This window comes from Mobula hypostoma, chromosome 11, assembly GCF_963921235.1.
Source record: "Mobula hypostoma chromosome 11, sMobHyp1.1, whole genome shotgun sequence".
Taxonomy (NCBI): Eukaryota; Metazoa; Chordata; class Chondrichthyes; order Myliobatiformes; family Myliobatidae; genus Mobula; species Mobula hypostoma.
Window position 1 is genome coordinate 49,062,554 of NC_086107.1, and position 27,650 is coordinate 49,090,203.

The 27,650-nt window shown below is 39.4% G+C and overlaps 1 protein-coding gene across 3 annotated transcripts in view; it reads right to left on the reverse strand.

Moving 5' to 3' along the window:
• eps8l2 (EPS8 signaling adaptor L2) overlaps window positions 1–27,650 on the reverse strand; it is a 213,547-nt gene that overhangs the window by 43,937 nt on the left and 141,960 nt on the right. For all 3 annotated transcript variants that reach the window (XM_063062022.1, XM_063062023.1, XM_063062021.1), the window contains exons 9-12: window positions 7,802–7,928; window positions 7,213–7,301; window positions 3,987–4,061; window positions 2,966–3,114 (exon numbers count right to left, since the gene is read on the reverse strand). In XM_063062022.1, coding sequence (XP_062918092.1) covers window positions 2,966–3,114; window positions 3,987–4,061; window positions 7,213–7,301; window positions 7,802–7,928 — 440 coding nt within the window. The remainder of the gene's footprint in view (window positions 1–2,965; window positions 3,115–3,986; window positions 4,062–7,212; window positions 7,302–7,801; window positions 7,929–27,650) is intronic.

A 27,650-nucleotide genomic window follows, 5' to 3' on the forward strand; every position in this document is an offset into this window, starting at 1 on the left:
CAAAGAAACATGAAAGAAACCTTGTTAATGTTGAAAGCTCACAAACACGAGAAGATTTGCAGATGCAGGAAATCCAAGCAACACACACAAAATGCTGGAGGAACTCAACAGGCCAGGCAGCATCTATGGAAAACAGTATAGTCAACGTTTCAGGCCGAGACCGTTTCAGTCCTGATGAAGGGTCTTGGCCCAAATCGTCAACTGTTTACTCTTTTCCATAAATGCTGCCCGGCCTGCTGAGTTCCTCCAGCATTTTGTGTGTGTCATGTTGAAAGGTATCTGTTAAATTTGCTTATCAGAGTGTAGTGAGGATCACAGATTAGACCACAGACAGCAGTAGTGCTAACGCCATTACAGGAGGAAATCATTTGCCAAACTGCAAAACTGAATCTCATTCATTGTGTTTTCTGGATGTGTAATATCTACTATAACAGTAAATCAGGCATAGAGAGAAGATCACAGGGAATTGTAAAAATATTTCCATTATGGTAGTAGGGGATTTCAACATCCCCAGTGTCAGTGTGAAAGGTTTAGGAGGTGGAATTTTTAAAGTGCACCCAAGATAATCTTGTTAGAGAGGGGAGGTACTGTATTCATTCTTTGGGAATGTAGCCAGGCACGCGGAGAGCACATGAGGGGGGGGAGTGTTTTGGAGATGTTGACTATAACAATGTAAGGTTTAAGTTTGCTGTGGAAAAAGACAAGGATTGGAAGGTAAGGTTCTAAACTTGGGTAAGATTGATTTCACTTTGTTAAGGCTGGACTTTGTAAAGGTAAACCAGCAGCAGCTCTTGTGGCTAAGTCCATATGTGAACAGTGGGAATAATTAAGAGTAAAGTTAAGAAATAAAAGACAAGGACAACAAGTTCAACAAGTGCAATATATCTCAGTAAAGAGTAGACTGGAGAGATAAAATAAATGGTAGCCTATGGCCAGTTTAGAAAACTGAAAGCAGCAGAACCTCTAAAAGGAATATAGAATATATTTCAAGATAATATAGTACTCCCTACACATTCTGTCTCCAGGGGGCAAAGAGGAGGCACCAAATAGCTGTGGTAAGGTTAAAGGAAGTCTGAAATTATTTTATCAATATATTAAGGAGAAGAAGGTAACAAGGAAAGACTAGGCCCCATTAGGAACCACTGAGCCAGTTGTATACGGAGGATGGAGGACATAGCTGAGGTCTTAAGTCAATATTTCTTATCCATATTCACCATGGAGAAGGATATTTTAGTTGGGAAATTCATGGAAAGGTATGATGAAATTCTAGGACAAATAACCATCTAAGATTGGGTAGTATTAAATGTCTTAGTGTATCCCGAGGTGCTATGAGTGGTAATAGTCTGGGTACAAATTTTTAAATCTTTTCTAAGGTATCAGATGACAGTGGTCCAGCAAGTATGGTACCTTTAAGGATAGAAGCATGACAGGAATAAGCCTAGTAGCTCCAGGCTGGTTAGTCTATTGGTGATGATAGACAAATTATTGAAAAAGCTTTTAAGAATGGGATTAATCTGAACTAAGGCAGTGATCGATCAGGGGTAATCAGCATGTCTTTATTAAGCAGAATTCTGGTCTGATTAATTTGATTCAATTCTTTGCGGAGGTGATTAAATATATTGAATTAGCCAGTGCAGTTGAAATAATCTACATGGACTTCACAAATGTCTTAGATGAAGTCCCACATAAAAGGCTGGTCCAAAAGGTAAGGATGCACGAGACTGAGGAAAATTTGACAAATTGGATCTGAAGCTGGCTTGGTGATAGAAGAGAAAGGTGAGGATTCTTTTGTGAGACTGTAAGCCTGTGACCAGTAGAATACCAGAGGGATCAGTGGGGGGCCCTTTGCTATTTGATCTAAACATTAACATTCTGGGTGTGAATGGGTGTGAATGTGTGTAGAGATATGATTAGCAAGTTTACAGGTAACAGAAAAAAATGGTGCTGTTCTTGACAGTGTCTTGATGACTATAATATGATAATGATGATGAGCAATTAAAATACGCAGCAGAAGAATAAATGGGAAAAAATGTGGGATGTTTCATTTTGAGAGACCTAATGAGGCTAAGATATATACAGTGAATGTTAGGATGTTAGGGAGCACTGAGGAATAGAAGGATCATAGTACATGTGGCCAAGCATGTCACCCTGAAGGCAGCAGCACAGGTAGGTACCATGGTGCAAAAGGGATGTGGGATGTTGGTTTCATTTGGTGGGGCACGGAATATGAGATCAGCAAGGGCCTTCTGTTCCATATAAACATTACATAAACATCTGTTAAACTGCAACCAGAGCGCTTGTGGCTTGTACTTGCTGGAGAAGAATATGGAAGATCTAACTGAAATCAATCAAATATTAAAAGATTAGATAGAATGGAAGTGGAGAGGCTGTTTTCAGAAGTGGGGGTCTAGGCACAGCCTCATATTACAGGGACGGACCTTTAGAACATAGAGGAGGAGGAATTTCTTTTGAAAGAGGGTGGTGAATCTGCGGAATTCATTGTCTCAGATGGCTGTTTCGGCCAAATCATTGGGTATATTTAAAATGGAGCTTGTTAAGTTCTTGATTAGTAAGAGCATTAAAGGTCATGGGGAAAAGACAGGAGAATTGGGTTGACCAGGATAATAAATAACAGACCTAATTCTGCTCCCATGTGTTATAGTCTTATGTCTTACGACATTCTTCTCTGTCTACCACGCCAGAAGAAAAAGGTTATGGCACTGGATAGGAGCAGAAGAAATTCTCCAGGATATTGCCTGGGACATGCAGTTCAGCAATGTGGAGAGACTGAATAGGGTGGTTGTGTTGGTGATGCCAATAGAGAGATCTCTAAACCAACATACTGCTTGACCAATCCTGCAGAAGACACACCATACAATAAACATTGTTATCTACCCAGTGGAGTCATGACCTTTTCTTTCCTGCAGCCAGCTTCCTACAAAAAAATGGATTCTTGTTCCCTCACCTGGACCTGGTCCATGCCTCTCCCAGTGCCTCCCAGAGGGAGATTTCTTTCGGAGTTAGGTGTCCCCTTAGAAACTCAGTAGCATCCTTGGAAAGCAGAGGGCTTATGATAGTTCTGGCAACTTCTGGCCCTCCGGTGCCATTAATTACCTTACCAAAAAAAGCACACCATGAGAATCAAATGCCAACCAGATGAGAACCATTTCATTGCATACACATTGCCTTATTTGTTTCTAAGCCAGTCAGATTGCAAGGGCTGCAAGGCTGTCTACAGGTGATCTTGTGGGTTTAGGTGAAATACTCTTGATTTTGGCCACATGCAGTGCTAGGAAGGCACTGGCATCCATCTCATCCAGCCCTTCATACCTCTCATTCCACTTGATAGGTCCCCTGAGGCTCAGGACATTCAGTGGTGTCTTTTAAAAATAAAAGTAACATAAAAGTGAAAGCACGTAGCCTCTGAAATAACTTAAGGTCCATCCTACCCCATGTGAGCTGGTTGAGTATCTGCTCCTGACTATCCTGCATAAAAATGAGAGGTGTACAGTCTGGGTTCACTGTTTTTTAAACTGACGGAGGAGTTGGATACAAAGGCAGGGTAAAACAGTACCCACTCCTGTCTTTCAAAACAGTCCAGATTTCTTGAGGAAACTACAGATAACCTCAATATCTATGTATCTACTTCTGTTCGAAGACGGGAGAAAATTTAAACACAATGGATGATTGATTCCTGGCCAGAGACCTACTCTGAAGAATTAGGTTTTAACTGATCCAAAATCCAGGCTTGAACGAGAGGCAATACAGAAGTATGAATACATGCAAAGTAATCCTTTCTACATTTTTATATCAAGAACATGAATTGAAGAAGACTTTGGAGCAAGAATATTTTCTAACAGATATCAAATAGATAATCGCCTTCCAAATAATTGACATCCCTTCCACCACCTCCTTCATCTCGCACCCCCCCAACCTCATCCATTCCATTAACGACTGTTCATCAATAGAAAAAAAAACAGGTTTACCACTTCAAGTGGCCCAAACAGGAAATGAAGCAACTCCACTGCATTTGGATTTTGGATATGCCTTTTCAGTTTAGCCTGTAATAAGAACAGAACCCATCAGTGGCTGCAAATACAGAGTTATAGAGCAGAATCGGGCCCTTCAGCCCAAGTAGTCCATGCTGAACCATTGTTCTGCCTAGTCCCATGGGCACATGGGCCATAGCTCAGCTCTGCATACCCCTCCATGGGAAAAATATTCTGCAGAAGTTGGCAATTAGGAAAGACCACAATTCCACTGTTCTTGAGACCTTCATAAGATGGCAGAAATATTAGAGAAACATAGAAACATGGAAAATAGGGGCAGGAGTAGGCCATCCAGCCCTTCGAGCCTGCATCGCCATTCAGTATGATCATGGCTGATCATCCAACTCAGAACCCTGTACCTGCCTTCTCTCCGTACCCCCGATCCCTTTAGCCACAAGGGCCATATCTAACTCCCTCTTAAATATAGCCAATGAACTGGCCTCAACTGTTTCCTGTGGCAGAGAATTCCACAGATTCATCACTCTCTGTGTGAAGAAGTTTTTCCTCATCTCGATCCTAAAAGGCTTCCCCTCTATCCTCAAACTGTGACCCCTCGTTCTGGACTTCCCCAACATCGGGAACAATCTTCCTGCATCTAGCCTGTCCAGTCCCTTTAGGATTTTATATGTTTCAATAAGATCCCCCCTCAATCTTCTAAGTTCCAGGGAGTATAAGCCTAGTCGATCCAGTCTTTCATCATATGAAAGTCCTGCCATCCCAGGAATCAATCTGGTGAACCTTCTTTGTACTCCCTCTATGGCAAGAATGACTTTCCTCAGATTAGGGGACCAAATCTGCACACAATACTCCAGGTATGGTCTCACCAAGGCTTTGTACAACTGCAGTAGTACCTCCCTGCTCCTGTACTCGAATCCTCTTGCTATGAATGCCAGCATACCATTTGCCTTTTTCACCGCCTGCTGTACCTGCATGCCCACTTTCAATGACTGGCCCAATTAGGTTAATTTCCTTCTACACAGGCAACAGCTCCACCCTGAATGTCTTGTTGAATCAGAACAGGGAGCTTAGCTCAGTGGCTTTGCAGAATATAAGGTGCTTAATCTAATTGTATGGATTTTATTCCTTCTGTCTGCGGGGTTGTTAAACCCAATTCTAAGTATAAAATGAAGGGCTAATAACAACTACTTCATTAGAATGCTGCACCTTACGGACCATTTTGATCTGTACATTGCTATTTATCTCATCTCAGTGAAGCAGGTAGAAGTAAGAGGTATAATTCAGTTTCATTTTAATAGATGGAAGGATATGAAAAAATCAAATCAACAAAGACTTTGACCCCTAGGGATCCACAGCATTCCCCAGCTGAAACGGAAACGTGCCGGGGAAGATGCTTTAAATACAATGAACAGAGGGATGTAGAACATCTGGAAATTTTGTAAGATTTCACAGCAGGAAGCACTTGGAATGCCTGAGAAATGGTCAAAGTGTGAAAGTACTCCAATTTATGGCAATGTTGTGGACTTTGTGGGGAGAACAATATCTGTCACAGTTGGTTCGTTTAATACACACCTTCACAAAAAAAAATTGTGATTTCAAATGTACCTGAAAACAAATTACATGTTCTCTGGAAATAAAAATTTTCCTTTAAGTAGAGTCATAGAAACATACAGTACAGAAACAGGTCCTTTGGCCCAAATGTTCCATGCTATTAAAAGTTCCCTTCTATGCTAAACTCATTTGCTGATGTTTGACCCATATCCCTCGAAACCTTCCCTATCCATGTATCATCTTTTGGTAAGATGGTGGTTCATTTGGATTCAGCGGCCTCTTCAGAGCCAACCAAAGGAGTTACTGTTATTTATAAATGTCTTTTTTTCAATCACAAGACATAAAGAACTTCAAGTACTGCAGGTCTATCCCATCAGTGAGTTGATCACTGGGGACGAGTTGGAGGAGCTGGACAATACGGGCCATGTTGCTGCCTGCAACGGAGAGGAGTTGGAGTTGGTGCATGAAGGCAGTGTCTAGTCTAACAGTGAGTGATTGCCTTAGTCATTTTTCTTGTGATCGCTGGACCCTGCTGGACTTTGGTGATGTGGAATACTGCATGTCCGGTACCTGGTGTATTGGTGGGACTGATGGCGGGGGAGCTGCGTTGCCTCGGTCATAGTGTGAACTAGGCCCCGTGCCAGGGTGTTGCCTATTGCAACTGCCCAGGAAAGTTGATGCTGGAGGTGCTCTGGCGCGGCGTCGATGCTGGTGTCAGTGTTTGCTCAGTGGAAAACAAGTTGGATTGCATTCTTGCTGACAACATCCATGGATCAGGGACTTTGGCTTTTTTGTGTGTGACTATGTTTATCTTATATGTGCTATATGTACCTTGTGCTGTGTGTGACTGTTGGTACTATGTTTTACACCTTGGCTCCAGAGAAACGCTGTTTAATTTAGATGTACTCATGAGCATTCATGTGTGGTTGAACTGCCTGTTAATGCACCCGCTTCAACTGCTTCCTCCGGCAGCACATTCCATACACTGACCACCCCACCCTGTGAGTTAAGAAGTTGTCTCTCAAGTTCGTATTAAATGTCTCCCCTCTCAGCATAAAGCTTACCCCCTATTACTTGATTCTTCAATCCTGGGAAGAAGCCTCTGAACATTCACCTTATCTATGTCCATCATAATTTTATACCCCTCTAATATGCCAACCCTCATTTTCCTGCTCTTCAATGAAGAAATTCCCAACCTGCTCAACTTCTCTTCATAAGTCAGTCCTTTGAGTCCTGGCAACATCTTTGTAAATCTCCTTTGTGCTCTTTCCAGCTTAATGGCATCTTTCCTATAGTAGGGTGATGAAAACTGAACACAATATTCCAGACGCGGTCTCACTGATATCTTGTACATCACAATTACTTTACGCAGTGCCCTGACTGATGAAGTCCAGCATGCCAAATGCCTTCTTCACCACTTTGTTTACCATTCCTCTAATCTATTAAATTTTCCAGGGCTCTGCCATGCACTGTGAATTTCCTACCCTCTGTGTCTTCCCAAAATGCTATCCCTTGTACTTATTAGAATTAAACTCCATTTGCCATGACTTGATTGCCTATTTGATTGGGACATGATTTCCTACCCTCAAAACCACACTTGAGGTCCTTAATCAACCCCTTCTAGTGGTTTAAAATCATCAAGATGAATTCTTACCAGCAAATTCAATGTTAGCTTGATCTTTTGAAAACAGTCGGTAAACTCTGCTGGTAGTGGTGGCTTTGCCCTTAGAGTAAGCATGCCCTCTGCACAATGGACAGGGAGAAAGAACATATTATAAAAAAATCCACTTATTTCTTAAATATAAACAGAAGAGATTCTGCAGATGCTGGAAATCCAGAATAGTATACGCAAAATACTGGAGGAACTCAATGGATCAAAGTCCTGATGAAGGGTCTCGGCCTGAAACGTCGACAGTTTATTCCTTTCCATAGATGCTTCCTGAACTGCTGAGTTCCTGCACCATTTTGTGTGTATTTCTTAAGCAATCTTAACACATGTCCTTTCCCTAGGCAATATAGTCACAGCATGTTTTCCACGTTTTGTGCTTGATGAGGTATAAGTAGCAGAAAAAGCGTAAGGCAGTAGTGTAAAAGAGAGTAAGTGCCAAAGTAAAGGGATGAACGGACATGCAAAGAGATAAAAAGGGAAAAGTAAAAGTGTGAGACAAGAAAACAAAATGAAGAAGAAAGCAGGAAAAGGAAATGAGTGAACATAAGGAAGAAAGGAGAGGGGTGCTTCCTACCGGCTGGTGCCTTTTTTTTGCTCTTTTTGGATTTCTTCCTCTGGTTCAGTTGAGTGAAGGCCTCAGCAGCCTTCTGAAGCTTGGCTACAAAAAACTCAATGTCATCCAGTATGTAGTTTAGAATTTGCTGTAGGAGGAGAAAAAGAACAATCAGAGTTTGAAATAATGGCACAATTTGTAAAGCATAATAAAGTGAGAGTCCATTTCATTTTCCAGGAAGTCCAACATCTGAATAGAGTCTCATATCAATATAGAGGATAAAAACGAAATATGTTTTCAAACCATAAGCGTATGAAGGTTGGGTTCATGTGACGTTTCATCCCAGTGTGTTCAATTCAACTGCATCCCAGTGAATTATCATCTATCATGCATTGTCTTTGATTCAAGATTCAACATTGAAGATTACTTATTGCCATTGTTCAGTACATGAGTGCAAAGGAAAACAAAATGATTGTTAATCCTGATCCAATGCAGCATAAAAAAGTCATGCATAAAGAATGCAATAAAAAAACAAAAAAAGTTATAAATATAAAAGTAATCCGATAAAACACAATGTGCAAGTAACTGAGTGTGAGCTTCCATACGTAGACTGGTTATATGTACATAAAGTGACACTAGGTGCAAGTGTATTTGCACATAAGGTGACTGGCAGAAGATGATAGTGACAAAGTGGCTCTTGGCAGGAGGAATTCTTTTGGGTTGCTGTATGAAAATACAGAAGGACAGTGACTGTGTCAGTGTAGGAATGAGGTGTGGAGTGTAAGCATACAGTGGCAGGACATGGGGTTATGAATGGTCCCGAGGGGCTGTGGCTCCACTCCTTACGTTAGCTGTCAAAGGAGTGCAGGAAGAGAAGTGTTTTCTTTCATTTTCTTTTTAAATCTTTTTATTGAGTAAGTATACAAAAAAGGTAAGCCATATAAACATTAATACAATGTTAAAGTATAATAAAATTCCAAAAGATAACAATACCAAAAAGAAAATACTACAAACAATGTAATTTAAGCATAAGAAACCAAGATAACATAATAGTATACTAGATTTTATATATATCAATGGAAAAAAAGAAAAAAAAAAACCCCAAAAAAAAACCCACCGTGCAGCTAACTAAAATCAAAGCAAAGCAATGGGCTAACTTGAAACCAAACAGAGTTAAACTTAAAATCACGTCCTCAATCCCGACCTCCATTAAAACAGTGAAAAAAAAACAAGAAGGGTAAATATTACATTAAATGAAAATATCGAATAAAAGGTCCCCAAATCTGTTCAAATTTAAATGAAGAATCATAAAGGTTACTTCTAATTTTCTCCAAATTCAAACATAAAATCATCTGAGAAAACCAAAAAAAGGTAGTTGGAGCATTAAGCTCTTTCCAATGTTGTAAAATACATCTTTTCGCCATTAAAGTAAGAAATGCAATCATTCTACGGGCTGAAGGGGAAAGATTACTAGAAATTTTAGGTAGTCCAAAGATAGCAGTAATAGGGTGAGGAGAGATATCTATATTTAATACCTTAGAAATAATATTGAAAATATCTCTCCAAAAAGTTTCCAAAGTAGGGCAAGACCAAAACATATGAGTTAAAGAGGCTATCTGCCCCGAACATCTATCACAGAAAGGATTAATATGCGAGTAAAAACGCGCTAACTTATCTTTGGACATATGTGCTCTATGAACCACTTTAAATTGAATTAGGGAATGTTTAGCACAAATAGAGGAAGTATTAACTAATTGTAAAATCTGCCCCCAATCATCCACAGAAATGGTAAGCCCCAATTCCTGTTCCCAATCTACCCTAATCTTATCAAATGGAGCTTTCCTAAGTTTCATAATAATATTATAAATCATAGCCGATGCACCTTTCTGACATGGATTAAGGTTAATTATCGAATCTAAAATATATATAGGAGGAAGCATTGGAAAGGAAGAAAGTATAGTACTTAGGAAATTTCTAACTTGTAAATATCTAAAAAAATGTATTCTTGATAAGTTATATTTATTAGATAATTGTTCAAAAGACATAAGGGAACCATCTAAAAATAAATCCAAAAACCGTAAAATACCCTTAGTCTTCCAAGTTTGAAAAGCGCGATCCGTAAAAGAGGGAGGAAAAAATATGTTACCTAAAATAGGAATCGCTAACCCGAGTTGATTAAGATCAAAAAATTTTCTGAATTGAAACCAAATACGCAAAGCATATTTAACTATCGGGTTAGAGACCTGCTTAAGGCGTTTCGAATCAAAAGGAAGAGAGGAACCTAAAATAGAACCAAGTGTATAACCCTGAACAGATTGTAATTCCAATACTACCCATTTAGGAATAGATAGTATGTCCCGGTCAAGTAACCAAAATTTCATATGTCGAATATTAATAGCCCAATAATAAAATCTAAAGTTAGGTAATGCTAAACCTCCATCTCTCTTAGCTTTCTGTAAATGTATTTTACCCAGTCTCGGATTCTTATTCTGCCAAATAAATGAAGAAATTTTAGAGTCAACTTTATCAAAAAAAGATTTAGGAACGAAAATTGGTAATGCCTGAAACACATATAAAAATTTTGGCAAAAAAAACATCTTAACTGCATTAATACGACCAATCAAAGTTAAATATAAGGGAAACCATTTAGATGAAAGTTGAGTAATATGGTCTATTAATGGTAAAAAGTTAGTCTTAAATAAATCTTTATGTTTACAAGTAATTTTAATCCCAAGATATGAAAAGTAATTATTAATCAATTTAAATGGAAATTTATAATATAAGGGAAGATGTTTATTAATCGGAAAAAGTTCACTCTTACTAAGATTTAATTTATAACCTGAGAAAAGACCAAATTGTGCTAATAACTCTAAAACAGCAGGAATGGATCTCTCAGGATTAGAAATATATAAAAGTAAATCATCAGCATAGAGTGATAATTTATGGGACTTTAATCCCCGAGTTATCCCAGTAATATTTGAAGATTCTCGAATAGCAATTGCAAGAGGTTCTAATGCAATATCAAATAATAGGGGACTAAGAGGACAGCCTTGTCGAGTACCACGAAAGAGAGGAAAAAAAGGTGAGTTTAAAGAGTTAGTACGAACCGAGGCTACAGGGGAGTGATATAACAGTTTAATCCAGGATATAAATTTCAAGCTAAAATTAAACATTTCAAGCACCTTAAATAAATAAGGCCATTCTACTCTATCAAAAGCTTTCTCGGCATCTAAAGAAATAACACACTCAGGAACATTTTGTGAGGGAGTATAAACGATATTTAACAATGTACGAATATTATAAAAAGAGTAACGACCTTTAATAAAACCCGTTTGGTCTTCCGAAATAATAGAAGGAAGTACTTTTTCTAGTCTATTTGCTAATAACTTAGAAAAAACTTTAGAATCAACATTTAATAAAGATATTGGTCTATAAGATGCACATTGAGCAGGGTCTTTATCCTTCTTTAGTATTAAAGAAATTGATGCTCTATTAAAAGATTCCGGAAGTTTACCAAGTTTCAAAGAAGCCTCAAAAACCTTATAGAGCCAAGGAATCAATAAAGAAGCAAAACATTTATAAAATTCAACAGTAAACCCATCAGGGCCAGGAGCTTTCCCCAGATTCATAGAAAAAATAACATTCTTAATCTCATCCATTGTAATGGAAGTATCTAATAAAGAAGACATATCCTGTGAAATCTGAGGGAAGTCTAACTTATCTAAAAAATCATTCATATATTTAAAATCTCGAGGAGACTCTGATTGATATAAAGAAGAATAAAAATCACAAAAGGTTTGATTAATCCCCACATGATCCAATATCAATCGATCATTTTGGTTATAAATCTGATTGATTTGAGATTTAACATAATTAGATTTCAATTGATTAGCCAGCAGCTTGCCAATTTTATCACTGTGAACATAAAAATCACTTCTTGTTTTCTTTAATTGGTTTACAATCGAGGACGAGAGTAGTAAACTGTGTTCCATTTGAAGTTCAGTTCTTTGTTTGTATAGCTCCTCAGAAGGAGCCATAACATATTTCTTATCAATTTCTTTAATCTTGTCCACAATTGCCATCTCCTCCTGCTTCTGTTTCTTCCTCAAAGCAACGGAATACGAAATAATCTGACCCCGAATATAGGCTTTAAAAGTGTCCCAAAGAGTGTTAACCGAAATATCTTCTGTATGGTTAATTGTAAAAAAAAGCTCAATCTGTTCATTCATAAAATTAACAAAGTCCGAGTCCTGAAGCAACAGCGAATTAAAACGCCATTGTCTATTGTTTGGTATATTGGCCATAATTTTAATAGAAAGCTTAAGTGGAGCATGATCCGAAATGGTTATAGAATCATAATCACATTTAATCACTGAAGGAATGAGACGAGAATCAATGAAAAAATAATCAATTCTTGAATAGGAATGATGAACATGTGAAAAGAAGGAAAAATCTTTTTCCTGAGGATGCAGAAAATGCCAAATGTCCGTCGACCCAGAATCAGAAAGGAAAAAATTAATCAAATTTGCAGATTTATTAGGTAAAGTCCGTAAAGGAGCCGAACGGTCCAAAGCTGGAGATAAACAGGTATTAAGATCTCTGCCCCAAATCAATGAAAACTCGTTCAAATTCGGAAACTGATCAAACAATGATTTATAAAATTCCGGACAATCCATATTAGGAGCATAAACATTAACCAAAACTACTTTTTTATTAAATAGTAAACCACTAACCAATAAAAATCTACCATTCGGATCAGAGATAATATCCTGTTGTATAAAAGTAACTGAGGAATCTATAAAAATAGAGACGCCTTGAATCTTAGCATTGGAGTTCGAATGAAATTGTTGGCCCTTCCAGAATTTGAAAAAACGTAGTCTGTCCCCCCTCCGTACATGGGTCTCTTGTAAAAATAAAATTTGTGCTTTAAGTCTCCGGAACACTTTAAAAACTTTTTTTCTTTTAATAGGATGATTAAGACCATTAGTATTCCAGGAGACAAAATTAATAATAGACTCCATAAATCCTAAAGTCAACCCACAACAAGGAGGATTGACAATAGGCGCGACCCACAAACCCGGAGAGGAAACAGAACATACAAAAGATACCGGGGAAAAGGACGCAACCAGTACTTCAATAATGTATATAGCCCAAAGAGAAACAAACTAAAACGTGAAGCCCCTCCCACCACCCCCACCCCAAGACCCCAAGGCAAAATCTAAAGCAGACCCGCCAGAAAGAAGCAAGCGCTAAAACTACCCCCATGACTTCCGGTATACGCTCCCTAAAAAAAAAGGTATAAATATGAAAAGGATCAGCTAATTGTAAAACAGTAAAAAAATAAGTAAAAAAAAGTTAGCTCAATTAAAATACACACAGAACAGAACAAAAGCCGGAAAATATATATTAAAAAAAACCACAATAAACCTCAAACTCATGAATAGACACAGCAACAAAAAAAATAGGATTATTAACATAAAGTGATTATAAAAAGCAAAACAGAATAAAATTTTTAAAAAAACTACAAAATTTAAGGCCGCACAGGAAATACGTAAGATGACAAAAGGGAAGTAACCACCCAGAATCCCCTGGGAAAAGAAAGAAATGACGCAGTTAAAAAGAAAGTTTAGCAGCCATATTAAGAAATCAAAAGTAAACTTTTCTGCCCAAATAGGGCACAGAAAAGTTAAAACCAACCAATTCACAGCCTCCGATCAACGGAGATAATTAAAAAAAAGGCAATTAAGATGTTGAAGATGAAAGTTGATCCAGATAACTCTGGGCATCCGATGGAGAATCAAAAAAACGAAGGGCTCCATCTAACATGCGAATCCTTAGACGTGCAGGGTACAGCAGCGCTGGTCTTAAATCCATCTTATAGAATTCCGACATCACGGATCTGTAACGGACCCGTTGGTCCCAACGTAAAATAACATGCCTAGGTCTATCTGACCTAGACGAGTATGATGGGATTCTGTGAACACGATCCAGTAGCGGTGGTTGGTCAGGAAATACAGTAGGGAATGCATCTTTTAAAAGTTGAGAGAAATATTTCATGGGGTTGTTAGCTTCAACAGCTTCCCTCACGCCAATCATTCGTAAATTCTGCCGTCGCATTCTAGATTCCAAGTCAGAGTTTTTAAAAGTCAAAAAGTCAAGTTTCTTCTTCATTACATTAATTGTTTCTTCGATTTTCCCCATCTTAAGCTCACTTTGTTGCGCGAATTTTTGAAGATCAGATATAGCCGACTGATGTTCCGCAATACATGTTTGCATCTTATCAATTAAATCGGCAATTTTCTGGAAATTAGTTGAGATTTCCGTATGAATCAGGTCTTTAACAGAGCCTGCAATTTCCGTACGAATCATCTCCCTAACAGAGGTTGAAATTTCCCTCTGAATTAACTCCGATATTGCTTTCAAAGTCACCGGTGATTCAGTCGGGGGGAGATCCGTAGCTTTCGGTTTAACCAGAGGTTTACCATCCTTGCCGTTTTTCCCGTTCTTAGACATAGCAGATCTAAGTATCATCCAATTGTCAGAGAATTCAGTTTAATTCAAAGTATTGTAAAAATTGATGCCTTAATGGTTAATTAAAGTATAGCTGACCATAGAGAAAAAAAAACTCAGAGGTAATGGAGCGAGTCAAGAACGCGACTTCACTCCATGAGCGCTACCGGAAGTCCCGAGAAGTGTTTTCTTTGTGGGATCCTTCAGATATCCAACGGTGATCTTTCTGCAGCAAGATTTCTGATAACAGAGTGATATCGTTGAAGGTGATAGCCCAGATGATGCAGGCATATTTGCGGCCTCTTGCTTGGATGGTGATAACAAGTGCTGTGTTAGAAGGTCTTGGAATCGGAATCCGAATCAGGTTTATTATCACTGACAGATATCATGAAATCTGTTGCTTTGCTGCAGCAGTACAGCGGAAGACATAAAATATTTTCTAAGTTACAGTAAAATTTAAATAAATAAATGATGCAAAGTGTAATAGTGAGGTAGAGTTTATGGGTTCATGGACCATTCAGAAATCTGATGGCTGAGAGGAAAAAGCTGTTTCTAAAATGGTGACTGTTGGTCCTTAGGCTACTGTACCTTGTGATACTGTACGACTGATGGTAGTATTAGAATAGGACATGTCATGGGTGGTGAGGATCCTTAAAGCCTTTCTCCCAGCTAAATTGGACACTTTCCAGATCACTTATTGCTCAAATTGATTGACTGACAATACAATAACCTCTGCCCTCCACTTTGTCCTGTCCTACCTGGAAAATGGGGTCCCACAGGCCAGACTGCAGTTTATAGACTTTAGGTCTGCACTTAACACCATCGTACCCTGAAAGCTGGTGGGAGGACTGTCCTCACTGAGTCTCAACACCTCTGTCTGTAACTGGATACTGGACTTCTTAACAGAAAGACAACAGTCAGTCCATATGGGCAGCAACATCTCTAGTCCCATTACACTGAACACTGGTGCTCCCCCAGGGCTGGATGCTCAGCCTGCTGCTGTTCATTTTGCTGATGCATGACTGTGTCACAGGATTCAGCTCAAACCATGCCATCAAGTTTGCAGATGACACAACAGTGGCTGGGATCATCAACAATAATGATGAGAGGGAGTACAGAGAGAAAGTGGAGCTGCTGGTGAAATGGTGTGGGAAGAACAGCCTAAGTCTGAACATGGAGAAACCAAGGAAATCAATTAACTTCAGGAAGATGCAGGTGAACCATCCCCTCTGGGAATACATGTCTCCTCCTTAGAGAGAGTTAGATGCACCAAGTTCCTGGGAACTCACATCACGGATGATCTCTCCTGGTTCCTTAATATCACCTGAACAAGAAATCACAGGAGTGTCTCCACTTCCTAATGAGATTGTGACAAGTGAGGCTCCTCCCCATCCTCCCTGATCTGAACTGCATTCTACAGGAGAAACAGGAGCACCATTGAGAGTGTCCTGACAAGTTGCATCTCCATCTGGTCTGGGAGTAGTCGAAAATTGTGAGAACGGCCGGGAGGATCATAGGGGTTTCCCTTACATCTATTGGGGGCATTTATCAGTAGCGCTGCATACGCAGAGCCCCTAAGATTATTAAGAATCCCACCCGTCCATCTAGCATCTTCTTTGACTTTCTAGCATCAGGCAGGAGACTCCAATGCATAAACACAGACAGGATGGGAAACTGTTTCTTCCCTTGGGCCATTAGACTTCTGAACTCCCTGTTGCATCACACTCAAAGTATCACAGCTTACTCTGTTCTGTACCTTACAATACTTAATTTATGAACTTTAGATTGTTATTTATGCATGATTCATCTGTAAATTTTATCCTTACTTTCATAAGTTATTGTGTATTATGTGTGTTTTGTGTACTACTATACTTTACACTCTGGTTCAGAGAAATGTCTCATTTAACAATATACATGAACAGTATATAGTTAAATGACAATAATTTTATCTTGACTTGACCTGACTTAATGATGGATCTCTCCTTATGAGGCACTGCCTGTGTTCTTGACAAAACAGGGTGCTCATTGCGATATGACTGTATTGTAAGCATTTTGCCTGGAGCAAACCCCATTCCTTTCCGGTTAAGGTATTCCCTCAATTTGCTAGGAGGGGATTCCAGGATTTACAGTATATTCAGCAGCAATTGGAATTAGAATTTGAATTGGTTCATTTACTGAGGTACAGCAAAAGGCTTGTCCTGCATACTGTTCTGACAGATCCCATTATTGAGATGCATTGAGATAGGAAAGGAAAGGTATGTCGCATCTGGAGTTTCTCCAGTTAGCAGATGATTTCCCTCCACGCCTCTCTGATGTAGTGGGGAACCACATACAAGGCAAGTTGCAGCAGTGGTTTACCATTGCCTTGAGATAGTACAAACAAACAACAGCAGAATGCAGGATAAAGTGCAACAACTACAGAGGAAGTGCAGTGCAGGTAAACAATAAAGTCCAAGATCATAGCGAGGTAGTTTGTGAGGGTAACAGCCCATTGTATTATACTAGAGAATGATTCAATAATCTTATGATAACAGGGTAGAAGCTGTCCTTGAACCTGGTGATGTGCTTTCAGACTTCTGTACCTTCTGCCCAATGGAAGAAGGGAGAAGAGAGAATATCCGGGGTAGGTTGTGTCTTTGATTATGTTCGTTGCTTTACTGAGGTAGCAAGAAGTATAGACAGAGTCCATAGTGGGGAGGCTGGTTTCCATGATGTGCTGAGTTGCATCCACAACTCTCTGCAGGTCCTTGCAGTCAAGAACGAGCAATTAACATCACACACCATTAAGCACTCAGATAGGGTGCTTTCTGTGGTGCCTCAATAAAAAACTGGTAAGGGTCAACAGGGACATGCCAAATGTTTCAGCCTCTTGAGGAAATAGAGGCTTTGCTGAGCTTTCTTGTCCATGGCATCTATGTGGTAGGGCCAGGGCAGGCTACTTAGTATTGTACACTCCTAGAAACTTGAAGTTTTCAACCCTCTTAACTTCAACATCATTGATGGAAACAGGAACATGTTCACCTTCTCCCTTCCTGAAGTCAATTTCCAGCCATTCTGTTTTGCCTGACATATGGTTATATGGTTATTGAGGGAAAGTTTGTTGTCATGACACCAGGTTACTAAGTTTTCAATCTCCTACCTGTACTCTGACTCAGCATGATTTGAGATATAGCCCACTAAGGTGATATCATCAGCCATCTTGTAGATGGAATTAGAGCAGAATCTGGCAATGCAGTCACGAGTGCACAGGGAGTAGAGTAGGGGGCTGATGATACAACCTTCTGAAGCACAAGTGTCGATAATAATCACAGCAGTGGGATTGCTGCCTATCCTTACCAACTGTGGACTGCTGGTCAGGAAGTTGAGGATGCAGTTCCAGAGGGAGGTGTTGACCCCTAGGGTCAATAAGGGACTGGTTAATCCCTCACTAATAAAGCTGTTGACTGTTTGGTGTCCCTGCAGTCAGTTGAACTTCACAAGGGGTTGGCACCAGTAGCTCTTGTCTGCACTGTTTAAAGCCAGTTAGCAACCCATGAATTGGCATTGTGAAAATCATGCTGATCAAAGGGAGATGAAAATTAGCACAGTATGAGCAAGTTCTGAGTTCCTGCTTTTCCAACATTACCTCAGTCTTGGAAGGGCAAAAAAGAACCTTCTATTTCTGTTGGGAACCTGGTGGGGGGAGGGAGGGCTCTAGCCTAACACTGCCTAACAGGAAGTCAAGAAGTAAGAGATAACCCAATACCAACTTTGCAGGTGTCTTTTGGCTTAGAGCGGAGTCTATACTTTAGTATGCGATAGTTGCAGACAACTCCATTGGCATACTCGTAGAGTTAACCACTGGGCAGTGGCTAAGAGTGAAATTCACATATATCACTGCAGCAGAAACAAAATCCACTCAAGGTCTGTGAGGGGTGTAGAAACTGAGATCTTACCTTGCTTCCCATTAAGTTTGTGCAAAACACCTTGCAGGGTGTCACAGCAATGAAAAAATTTTGCCCTTCAAATGAGAAAACTGAGGTATCACCCAGAGGAAGTGACAGTGGCTTCACTTAACATAAATCTGCTGTTCCTTCTCAGGGAGATGGGCCTGGTGATTCCATTGCTGCCACTTCACCTCTCTTCTTGCTCTTACTTGTTAGTCAACCACCAGTCAAATCTGCTGCTACTTAGGCAGAGCTTGTGCATCTGGCCTCTCACTCCCTACCATCATAGTTCAGGACTATCTACAGACTACCCAGAGGTGAATGGTTTCCAATAGACAGCACCAGCCACATGCGCAGTGCCACACAGAAAGAAAGACATTAACAGGATGCACAAAAGCAAGTTATTGAGATTTCTATGCAATTTGACATGATTTGGTGATGAAATTTAGTTTGGAGAATTCACTTTGTGTGGGTTTTTGTTTTTGCCTGATGGTCAAACAGTGCTGGGATGGTGTGCACCAGGGACAGGTAAGAGCTACCTGCTCTGTGCGGAAGTCGTCACCTCAGAGCAAAGTTATCTAGCACCTTGATAACTTCAGTAAGTTTATATCAAAAGCACACCAAATGTTTGTAATTCATTGTCACAACCTATTGATGATTCTTTAAAGTAGTTCTGCTGGGTATTTCTCCCTGCTGCTAAATGAATGTTGAACTGTACTGGATTACAAGAAGGCATAAATTGGCTGCCAATATGGACTAAGTGGATCAAATATTCTTTGCAAAATGATTGACTTCATGAACTTCTGACCAAGGAAACTGCACCAATTCTGGGCCCTTGCTATCTAGAACCTTGAATGGGTGTCGCATTGGAAAAGATCCAACAACTGCATCAGTCAAAAGACGAGAGAAGGAAATAAATATTGTTCAAAATTTTTTAATATTACATAAATATTACCACCCACATTGGACTGTGTGGAATCCTCTGTCTTATGCTTGGCAGTCTCCCCATGCTGGCAAGACAAAGTTTGGCAGTTCATGCTTGGGTTATCAAAACCCATACCTCACAATATGTTTATTCCTTTTGATGACTGTAACATTATCCTTTCCTCTTTCAAAAGTGCTTGATTGTAATTCATCACTTGTTGATAAAACTAAATTTGTATCAGCACACTATTCTGTCATATTAACTTCTCCAATTTTAGAGGCTGAGAACAATATGGTGACAATTCCACAGGGCACAGTTGGAACCTTGTGCCACGTGGCACAGATTGAATTTCATCCCACATAGCACAATTAGAGCCGCTGTCAAGTATGAGCCGTTAGGCAATTAACCTTTCATGGGACAGCGCTCTACTGGGGAAATTTTGGAATCAATAGAATTAATAGATGAATTAATTTATTACTAAGATAACCATAATATATATTACCTCTGTATCTAAATTATGCATCAACTTTGTGTATAAATTACAATATGTATTCATTAATATTAAAAATAGCAATAAATACAGTAGTATGGTCAAGAAGCACAGCATGATGATAACTGCTGGGAAAGATTATAGAGTCAGAAGATACTGCAGCACAGAAACAGGCCCTTTGGCCCATCTAGTCCATGCCAAACTATTAATAGGCCTAGACCTACACCCGGACCATAGCCCTCCATATACCTCCCACCATGTACCTATCCAAATTCCTCTTAAGTATTGAATCCACCACTTCTGCTGGCAGCTCGTCACTGTTCTCGCTAAGCTTTGTGAGGGCGCAGCCAACTGAAATGCTCCTGCGCACATAGCTTTTGCTGCCATGCAGCCGGAATTGGATGCAGCTAGAAAAAGTTTATAAAATGTGAAAGGTTTTCCTAAACCTGCCTTTCTCACCTTTTTGCCCTGGAGGGACCCTTGGAATAATTTCCAGGTCTCAGGGAACCCCAGCGTAACAATTATTACAGTATATCTACAGCTCACAGTATCTTAGCATGATCAGTAATTTGTAGAATCCAGAAAGAATTGTCAATGCTCTTTTGAATAGAGAATGAAGTTTTAGCCAACCTTTCTTGAAAAAATAACAGGTAGTTAGGCTTAGCTTATTTTTCTTGAAATTAATCTCTTTCTTTCCCTTACATAAAATTTAAAAACTATAAGGGAAACATAATCAATTTCAGTTAAATAACTGGCTTAAGCTGAAATGGGATTTAGTTTTTCTAAAGGTAGGCTCGGTAGATTTAATTTAAATAAAGGTTGTAAACTTATTTTAATTAATGCTATTTAAAACATGAAAAATGATTGACAATGTTGAATAGTAAAATTACTAAAAATCGTAGGCCAAAGCAAAATGAATTAAAATATTGCTTAAGACACAATTTTATACAAGACTTTGAAAAAACATTTTCTTACTAAGTGACATGATCAGGCTCAAATATAGGCCTAGCATGTGAAACCTGTGCTTGTCTTTTGCTGCACAAATACTCAGTTCTGGGTCAAACTTGAGAAAAGCACACACAGATTTCACTTTGAACTGAAATGAGATGATTTCTATCCTTGCTCTTGATGCTTGTTGAACAAGAAAAAGCTTGTTCACCATTTAAGAAGTTGAAAACTGCAGCAAAATGTTAACTGCTTTCCTATGAATGACAGCATTTGTCCGGGACAGGTCAGTAAATCTCATATTGAATGAACAAACAGACTGCATCTCACAAAGTTCTTCCTTTTCTCTCAAATCAAATTCTCAGGCTGAGCAGAAGATTCAGAGAAAGGGAGGAAAACACTGTTCAATTTTGTTCTGCAATTCTTCCAGGTGGTTTTCAATAAGACTTGAGACTTTCCTCTATCCTTCCTCACTCTCAAACCCAAGCAGTAATGAAAACATTTCAAAATTTCCTTTTGCAGCATGATTTTTCCAAAGACTCGGTTTCCTTTTAAATCCAGGAATCTTGTCACTTGAAGTCAAAACATTTTCTTCAGGGTCTTGCAGAGACTTGTTCCACTGGTTCATATGATGTAAAATGTCTGTTAAGTAGGCTAGTTTCTGCAGCCATTCTCCATCTTCAAAGCACTCAGCAAAATCTAGCCTACTTTTTTCTCGAAAGTACTCCTGAAATTCACATTTCAGCTCAAACACCCTGTTGAGAACTCTTCCTCTGCTAAGTCACCGGATTTCTGTACGTTGCATGGATTGGTGTGCTCTTTGTCCAGGTTTTCGCACAGTTTTTTAAAGATCCTCGAGTGAACAGCCCAAGTTGGCCGAGTCCACTCAATGCTTGGAAAACACACTTCACGCTCCTCATTAGCCTACCATACTCCCCTCCGTGCAATACAGCACTCAGCAATTATCAACGGGCTCCCCTATCTTGCATCAGAAACTGAGAATGCTCTCAACCAAATAAGGCCAGTCCTACTGCGCACTGCAATACTGAGCTGAGAGACCTCTAACGAGATTGCTAACGGGGCTGCTCAGTCACTGCCCACCACTGTGAGTGCTAGCATCGCACGAAGTTAAAAAAATTGTGTTTTTTTAAAATCACGATTTCTTGCGGAACCGGGGTTGAGAAACCCTGATCTAAGCCTTTCCTACCCATGTACCCATAGTTGTTCTTTTCCGCAACTTGTGGCGCATTAAGCGGCAACGTTGCCATTTCTTTAGCATTTTAATCCATTTTTTACGAGGCCAAGTAACTAACTCAACGCTCAACCCAGCACAGATGGAAAGTGTGCAAGGAGCCGGTCGGATTTGAACCTGGAATCACTTGCCTTGAAGTGCGGTGTGGATGCCACTACGCCACGGGCCGGCGTATGTACTTATCTAGATGGCTTTTAACTGTTGCAAATATGCCAACCCCAACCACTATTTCTGCAGCTCATTCCAAGTATGTGTCACCCTTTGCACAAAGAAGCTGTCTCAGATGGTCCTTTTAAATCTCTCACCTATGATCTTAAGCCTATGCCTTCTTGTTTTTAGCCACCCGCCCCCCACGGGAAAAAAGATTATATGTTTTCTCCCTGTCTATGCCTCTAATGATCTTATATACCTCTGTCAGGTTAGCCTTCTTCCAGGGAATAAGTCCTTACCTACATAAGCTTTCCTTGTAACTCAGGTCCCCAATCCAGGCAATTTTTTCTGCAGTTTTTCAAGTTTAAAAATAGCTTTCTTATAGTATGGTGACCAAATCTGGACATAATCCTCCAGTTGTGGCCTCACCAGTGATTTCATAACTTTGGAAGGTGCAGATAAAGCAAGCACAACCAGGAGCAATTGCAGTCAAGTGAAACCTTTGAAGTGAGACCACCAGAGACACCTCTGCTTACTACAGACAGATGGGCTGGGATGACTGGCAGTGTGTACTCAAGCCAACTGAGTGAGGCACCTGTAGAGAGACTTTTACAGAAATGTGTTCCTAAAGCATCACTTCCCCTTACACAACAGGGGCCCGAGACAGACGAAATAACAGAAGGATGTGAAACATACCCAACAATGAAGGTTCTATTGTCTTTACTAATTTAAAAATATCATTAGCTGTCCGCTCAAAGTTTTGATTGATTTTTAACACTTCTATTGTCCTTACTATCTTCAAAATATCATTGGCAGTCTGCTTGAAGTTTCGATTGACTTTTGACACCTCTATTGTCCTTACTAACTTCAAGGTGTCATTGTCATCTACTCAAAGGCTATGTCCACACTAGACCGGGTAATTGTGAAAACGCCGGTTTCGCATAAAAACAACAGGCGTCCACACTAGGCATTTTTAAAAATACCTCTGTCCACATTAAAACGGGTATTTGGGCGAATCTCCTCCTACTGGGTATGCACAGGACATATCTACAGAAAACAACCAAAGAGGAAACGGTATACTTGGTGCGCGTTTGTCCAGTTAGACTAGTGAAAATTAAAAGGAAATTGTCAAACGAAAGACTTGGTGCGCGTTTGTCCAGAAACATTTTCTACAGCCATAGTCTCTTCACCGATGAAAGGGACAACAGCTACAACTAAATGCAATAAGGCTTGTTACTAGGCAAAAGTGAAATTTGCTGTTACCTAATTTGTTTGCCTTTACTTTTGCGATGTCTTTCTGTATTATTTTGCTGTATTTAACATGTGCAATAGAACGAGTTACTGGGCAAAAGTGACAATTGAATCTATTGAATGTTTGCACAAACAATACATTAATAAAGCACCTTGTTAACTGTATGAAACATGTCTGCATCAGTGTTATCTTGTATTTCCATACAGTGTTACATTAGGCTGTTACACATCTATTGTCAGATATTGTTGTGGTGTTGGAGGTTGTGTTCAAGAAAACAATGAAATGCCACACTGCCGCCACCATTTGTTCTGACACATCAAGACAGCTGTTTTAAAAATTGTCGGTTACCCTGCGCACACTACGCCAGATATTAGGCGTTTTCAGACTTATTCACTCTGGAGAGCGTTTCTGAAAATCTCCATTTTCGGGGGAGGAAAACACAGTTTCAGTGTGGACGGAGGGACAAAACGAAGAGAAAAAGCTTCGGTTACGGATTTATCCGGTCTAGTGTGGACATAGCCAAAATCTCGATTAGCATTTATCATCTCTATTGTCATTACTAACTTCAAGACATCATCAGCTATCTGCTTGAAGTTTCGATTAACTTTAGCACCTTTATTGTGAATGGCGATTGATCTTGAGAGTACATGTACAATTGACAATGATCAATATCCATGATTGATAAGCCAATTCAGCCTGCTGCGTTCACCAGCAATTTTTATGTGTGTTGCTTGAAATTCCAGCATCTGCAGATTTCCTTGTGTGGGTGACAGGGCCCATGCTGTTCTCTTTGTACGCAAGTAAAAATAAAAAGTATGCTTGAGTCATAAGAGTGCATGTGTTCCTGGCTCAGTTATTTTATTATCAGTGACAGCAGTTATTTTGATACAACTGCAGCATGACTTGCTAACTCCACCAGCATGCCAAATACCTTCTCCAGCACCATATCTACATGTGATACAGTACAATCTTAAACAAAAGATCTCAGCACTCTTCAGAAACTGGTACTGCTATGGCTCTCTGTTTCATAACGCTCGCTGGTATCCTATCATTCATTGTTAGCTGGTTTGATCTGCAATATTAATTTATGATGTCATACTTATAATGTACTGTGCTGCTGCATAAACCTATTTTGCGTGACATTCATATTCTATGAATGCCTATGCATGCCTATGGCTATCATCACTGACGTATGTTGTGAAATTTATTGTTTTATGGCAGCAGTACAATGCAAAAATTCTCTAATTTACAGTAAATAAATAATGAGTGCTAAAGAGCGATAGCGAGGTCATGTTCATGAGTTCATGGACTGTTTAGACATGTGTTGACTAAGAGGATGACACTCTACTGAAAGCACTGAGTGTGGGTTTTCAGGATCCTGCACCTCCAGTTCCATGACCCCCCTCCCCCCCCGCCACCCAGGTAGCAGCAAAGAGAGCAAGGGGTTTTCTATTGGCCTAATCTTTGGAAGTGCAGATTGCTGAGAGCAGTCTTTTTAATGAACATGTATTCCAGTGCCAATTAATTGAGTGGACCACTTGGCTACTCATCATAAACTTCGCACAGTTTTCAACTCATTGCAATCAGGCAACAAAAAGCATAATTTTCCTATTACCACCATTTTGCATATCTCAAGGTTTGTATATGAAAATGCAGTTGCTGGGTGCAGTTTTACCAGTCTCTGGAGAGTGCTGATATCTTCTTCCCAGGATCTTAGATACCTCCATTCCAGGTGCGCGGCATCGAAAACGGTAGTGGCATTAAGATTGGAAAGTGAGGAAGCTTGGGAGGTGTTGCAATTTTAATTCATGATGCATATTTGAAAATATGTGCTTGCATGTTCAACATCTCCTAGAATTGTTTTGTTTTATGGCCTTAACATTGAAAGGTCTCCATGGTAAGTTTTAAACTGTTCCACCCTCTTTAATCCCCGATAACAAGTCATATATTGATTCATTGCATGAAAGTGTATCTGTTTGTTTGCTGGATATTCTTTCAAAATTATCTGCCACTTGGGTTCCATGCCAAGTTAGTTGAGATGGGAAGCTTTTTATAGTCTACACTTTTCTGTGTCAGATATTCTCATTTCAGTATAGATACATTTGTTTTGTTATCCCGTTACTGATTTTTAACAGATTTTATGGCTGTGAATATTTTATCTGTTCATAACCTCAGATGATGTTTTTTTAAAAAGGTGTATGTTCCTAACCTATTAGAAGTGCCAATATTTCTAGAGTGTATAAAATGTGTTTTGTTTCCTTAGTTTGTTAATTTGCTTTACATTCAGTGCCAGGAGGAACGTCAGATGATTTTGATGCAGACATGGTGAAATTTTATTTCAATCAACATAATTATCGGAGAGGTGAATAAAAGATGGCCCTGAAGTAGAAACTCAGCTATAGGGTTTGGTTTTAAATCAGTGGAGTTTGTTAATGTGTTTAATTTAGCTGCAGTTAAGAAATTGCTTTTGATTTGTGTAACCAAATTTGAAATCAGTACTACAGTTATTACTAATTTGGACATTCATTAAAGCACAGTTGAATTCAATTACTGCAATACTGAGAGGAGGCAGGGATTTTGTCAAATACAAAGGAAAAGTAGATCAATGAACATACAATGTATCCACTCAACATGACAAACTAAGAACAGATAAAATAAGAAAGATAAGAAGGGATGAAATATCAATCAGTTATAGAGTACATGGAGAAAGTCTCTTTAAAGTGCTTAACTCTTTCAATATTGCACAAAACTGTTTGAAATTTCATTCCTTTTTATTGTTCTTGTACAAAGAAATGAAGGTTTGGTCAATGTAACAATTATTTTCTCTTTGGTTTTACTGAATTTAATTTTTTGTCATTTATCTGTTTTGTTTTTGTCTCCCCACTCACTAAGTGACACCTTTCTGCTCTTTTATTGGGGGTGGGGGGAGAGGGGAGAGAGAGAGAGAGAGAGAGAGAGAGAGAGAGAGAGAGAGAGAGAGAGAGAGGAGAGACAGGGGAGAGAGAGAGAGAGAGAGAGAGAGAGAGAGAGAGGAGAGACAGGGGAGAGAGAGAGAGAGAGAGAGGAGAGACAGGGGAGAGAGAGAGAGAGAGAGAGAGAGAAAGAGAGAGAGAGAGGAGAGACGGGAGAGAGAGAGAGAGAGAGAGAGAGAGAGGAGAGACAGGGGAGAGAGGGAGGGAGGAAGAGAGAGAGTGCCTGTGGCATGTCAAATTGTCAGGTGAATGATTAGTCTTTGTTTTACTGCAGATTATAGTCTCTCTTGGGGGCTTTGCTATTGCTTGGTTGGTGGTTGATGGCTGCAGATACCTTTTGCTGAAATAAGTACGGGGAGGGTTGATGCTTTGCTGGTGCTTGTGCATGGGAGGGGGAGAATGGGGGCTTTGGGGTTCTAATGTTCTTATTATCACTTATTTGTTTTTACTATCATTAATCTTTTCTGTTTTTCATGGATGTCTGTGAGGAGAAAGAATTTCAGATGGTATATTGTACACATTCTCTGATATTAAATGGAACTATTGAAACCCATGATGAAAGGAATCATCATTTATTAGCTTTTTCACAAACATTTGCTCTCCATCTCTCTGTATCTCCCGAATTGTCTCCTATGTTTTCTTAATTACAGATGGTGGCTCTAAATTAATTGCAGAAAAAATAAGTACCTGAACTCCACAATGGTTATGAGTAATTCTGATTAATATTGTGAGTTACATGAAACACCTGTATCTTGATTATGAGATTTCCACATTTTACAAAGTGATAACTGGTGAATAATTTGAACTGGGGAGGAGCAACAAATATTATTTTCATTCTTTGGGTTAACAATCATATTAGTGTGCAATTTTTAATCCTTACAATAGATTTTACACAAGTCTTAGAAGTATATACAGTCTATGGAGGATTATTCATTAAATAAACCATAACTTGAAGTGATGGCAATGTGAAAAGTCTGCAGAGAAGTTTATCTACAGCTCTTTTTTATGCCTTGTAATGTTAAATGGATATTCTTTTAAAAATGTCAAAGTTATTCCCTAAGTTCTATGCAGAGCAATGCTGTAATTCTGTTTATTTCTGTTCTTTTGGCAGGTGATAATGACCTCTGACTGCAAGAAGAGCAAGAGATCCATAATCTTTAAGAATTTGAAAACTTGCCTGCAATTATCAGGCACAGAGACATAGTCATAGACAATATGGTTGCAGGTCATTCAACCCAACAATCTTGGTGCCCACCCAGCTTGTCCCAATTGCCTGTGTTCTGCCCACATGTACCTGTACAAATAGTTCTGAAATGATATTATTGCACCAGCCTCAACAACTGCTTCTGGCAGCTCTTTCCATATGCTCACCACTATCTACATGAAAAATTTGCCCCTCAGTTCCCTTTTAAATCTTGCATCTCTCATCCTAAATCTATGTCCCCTGG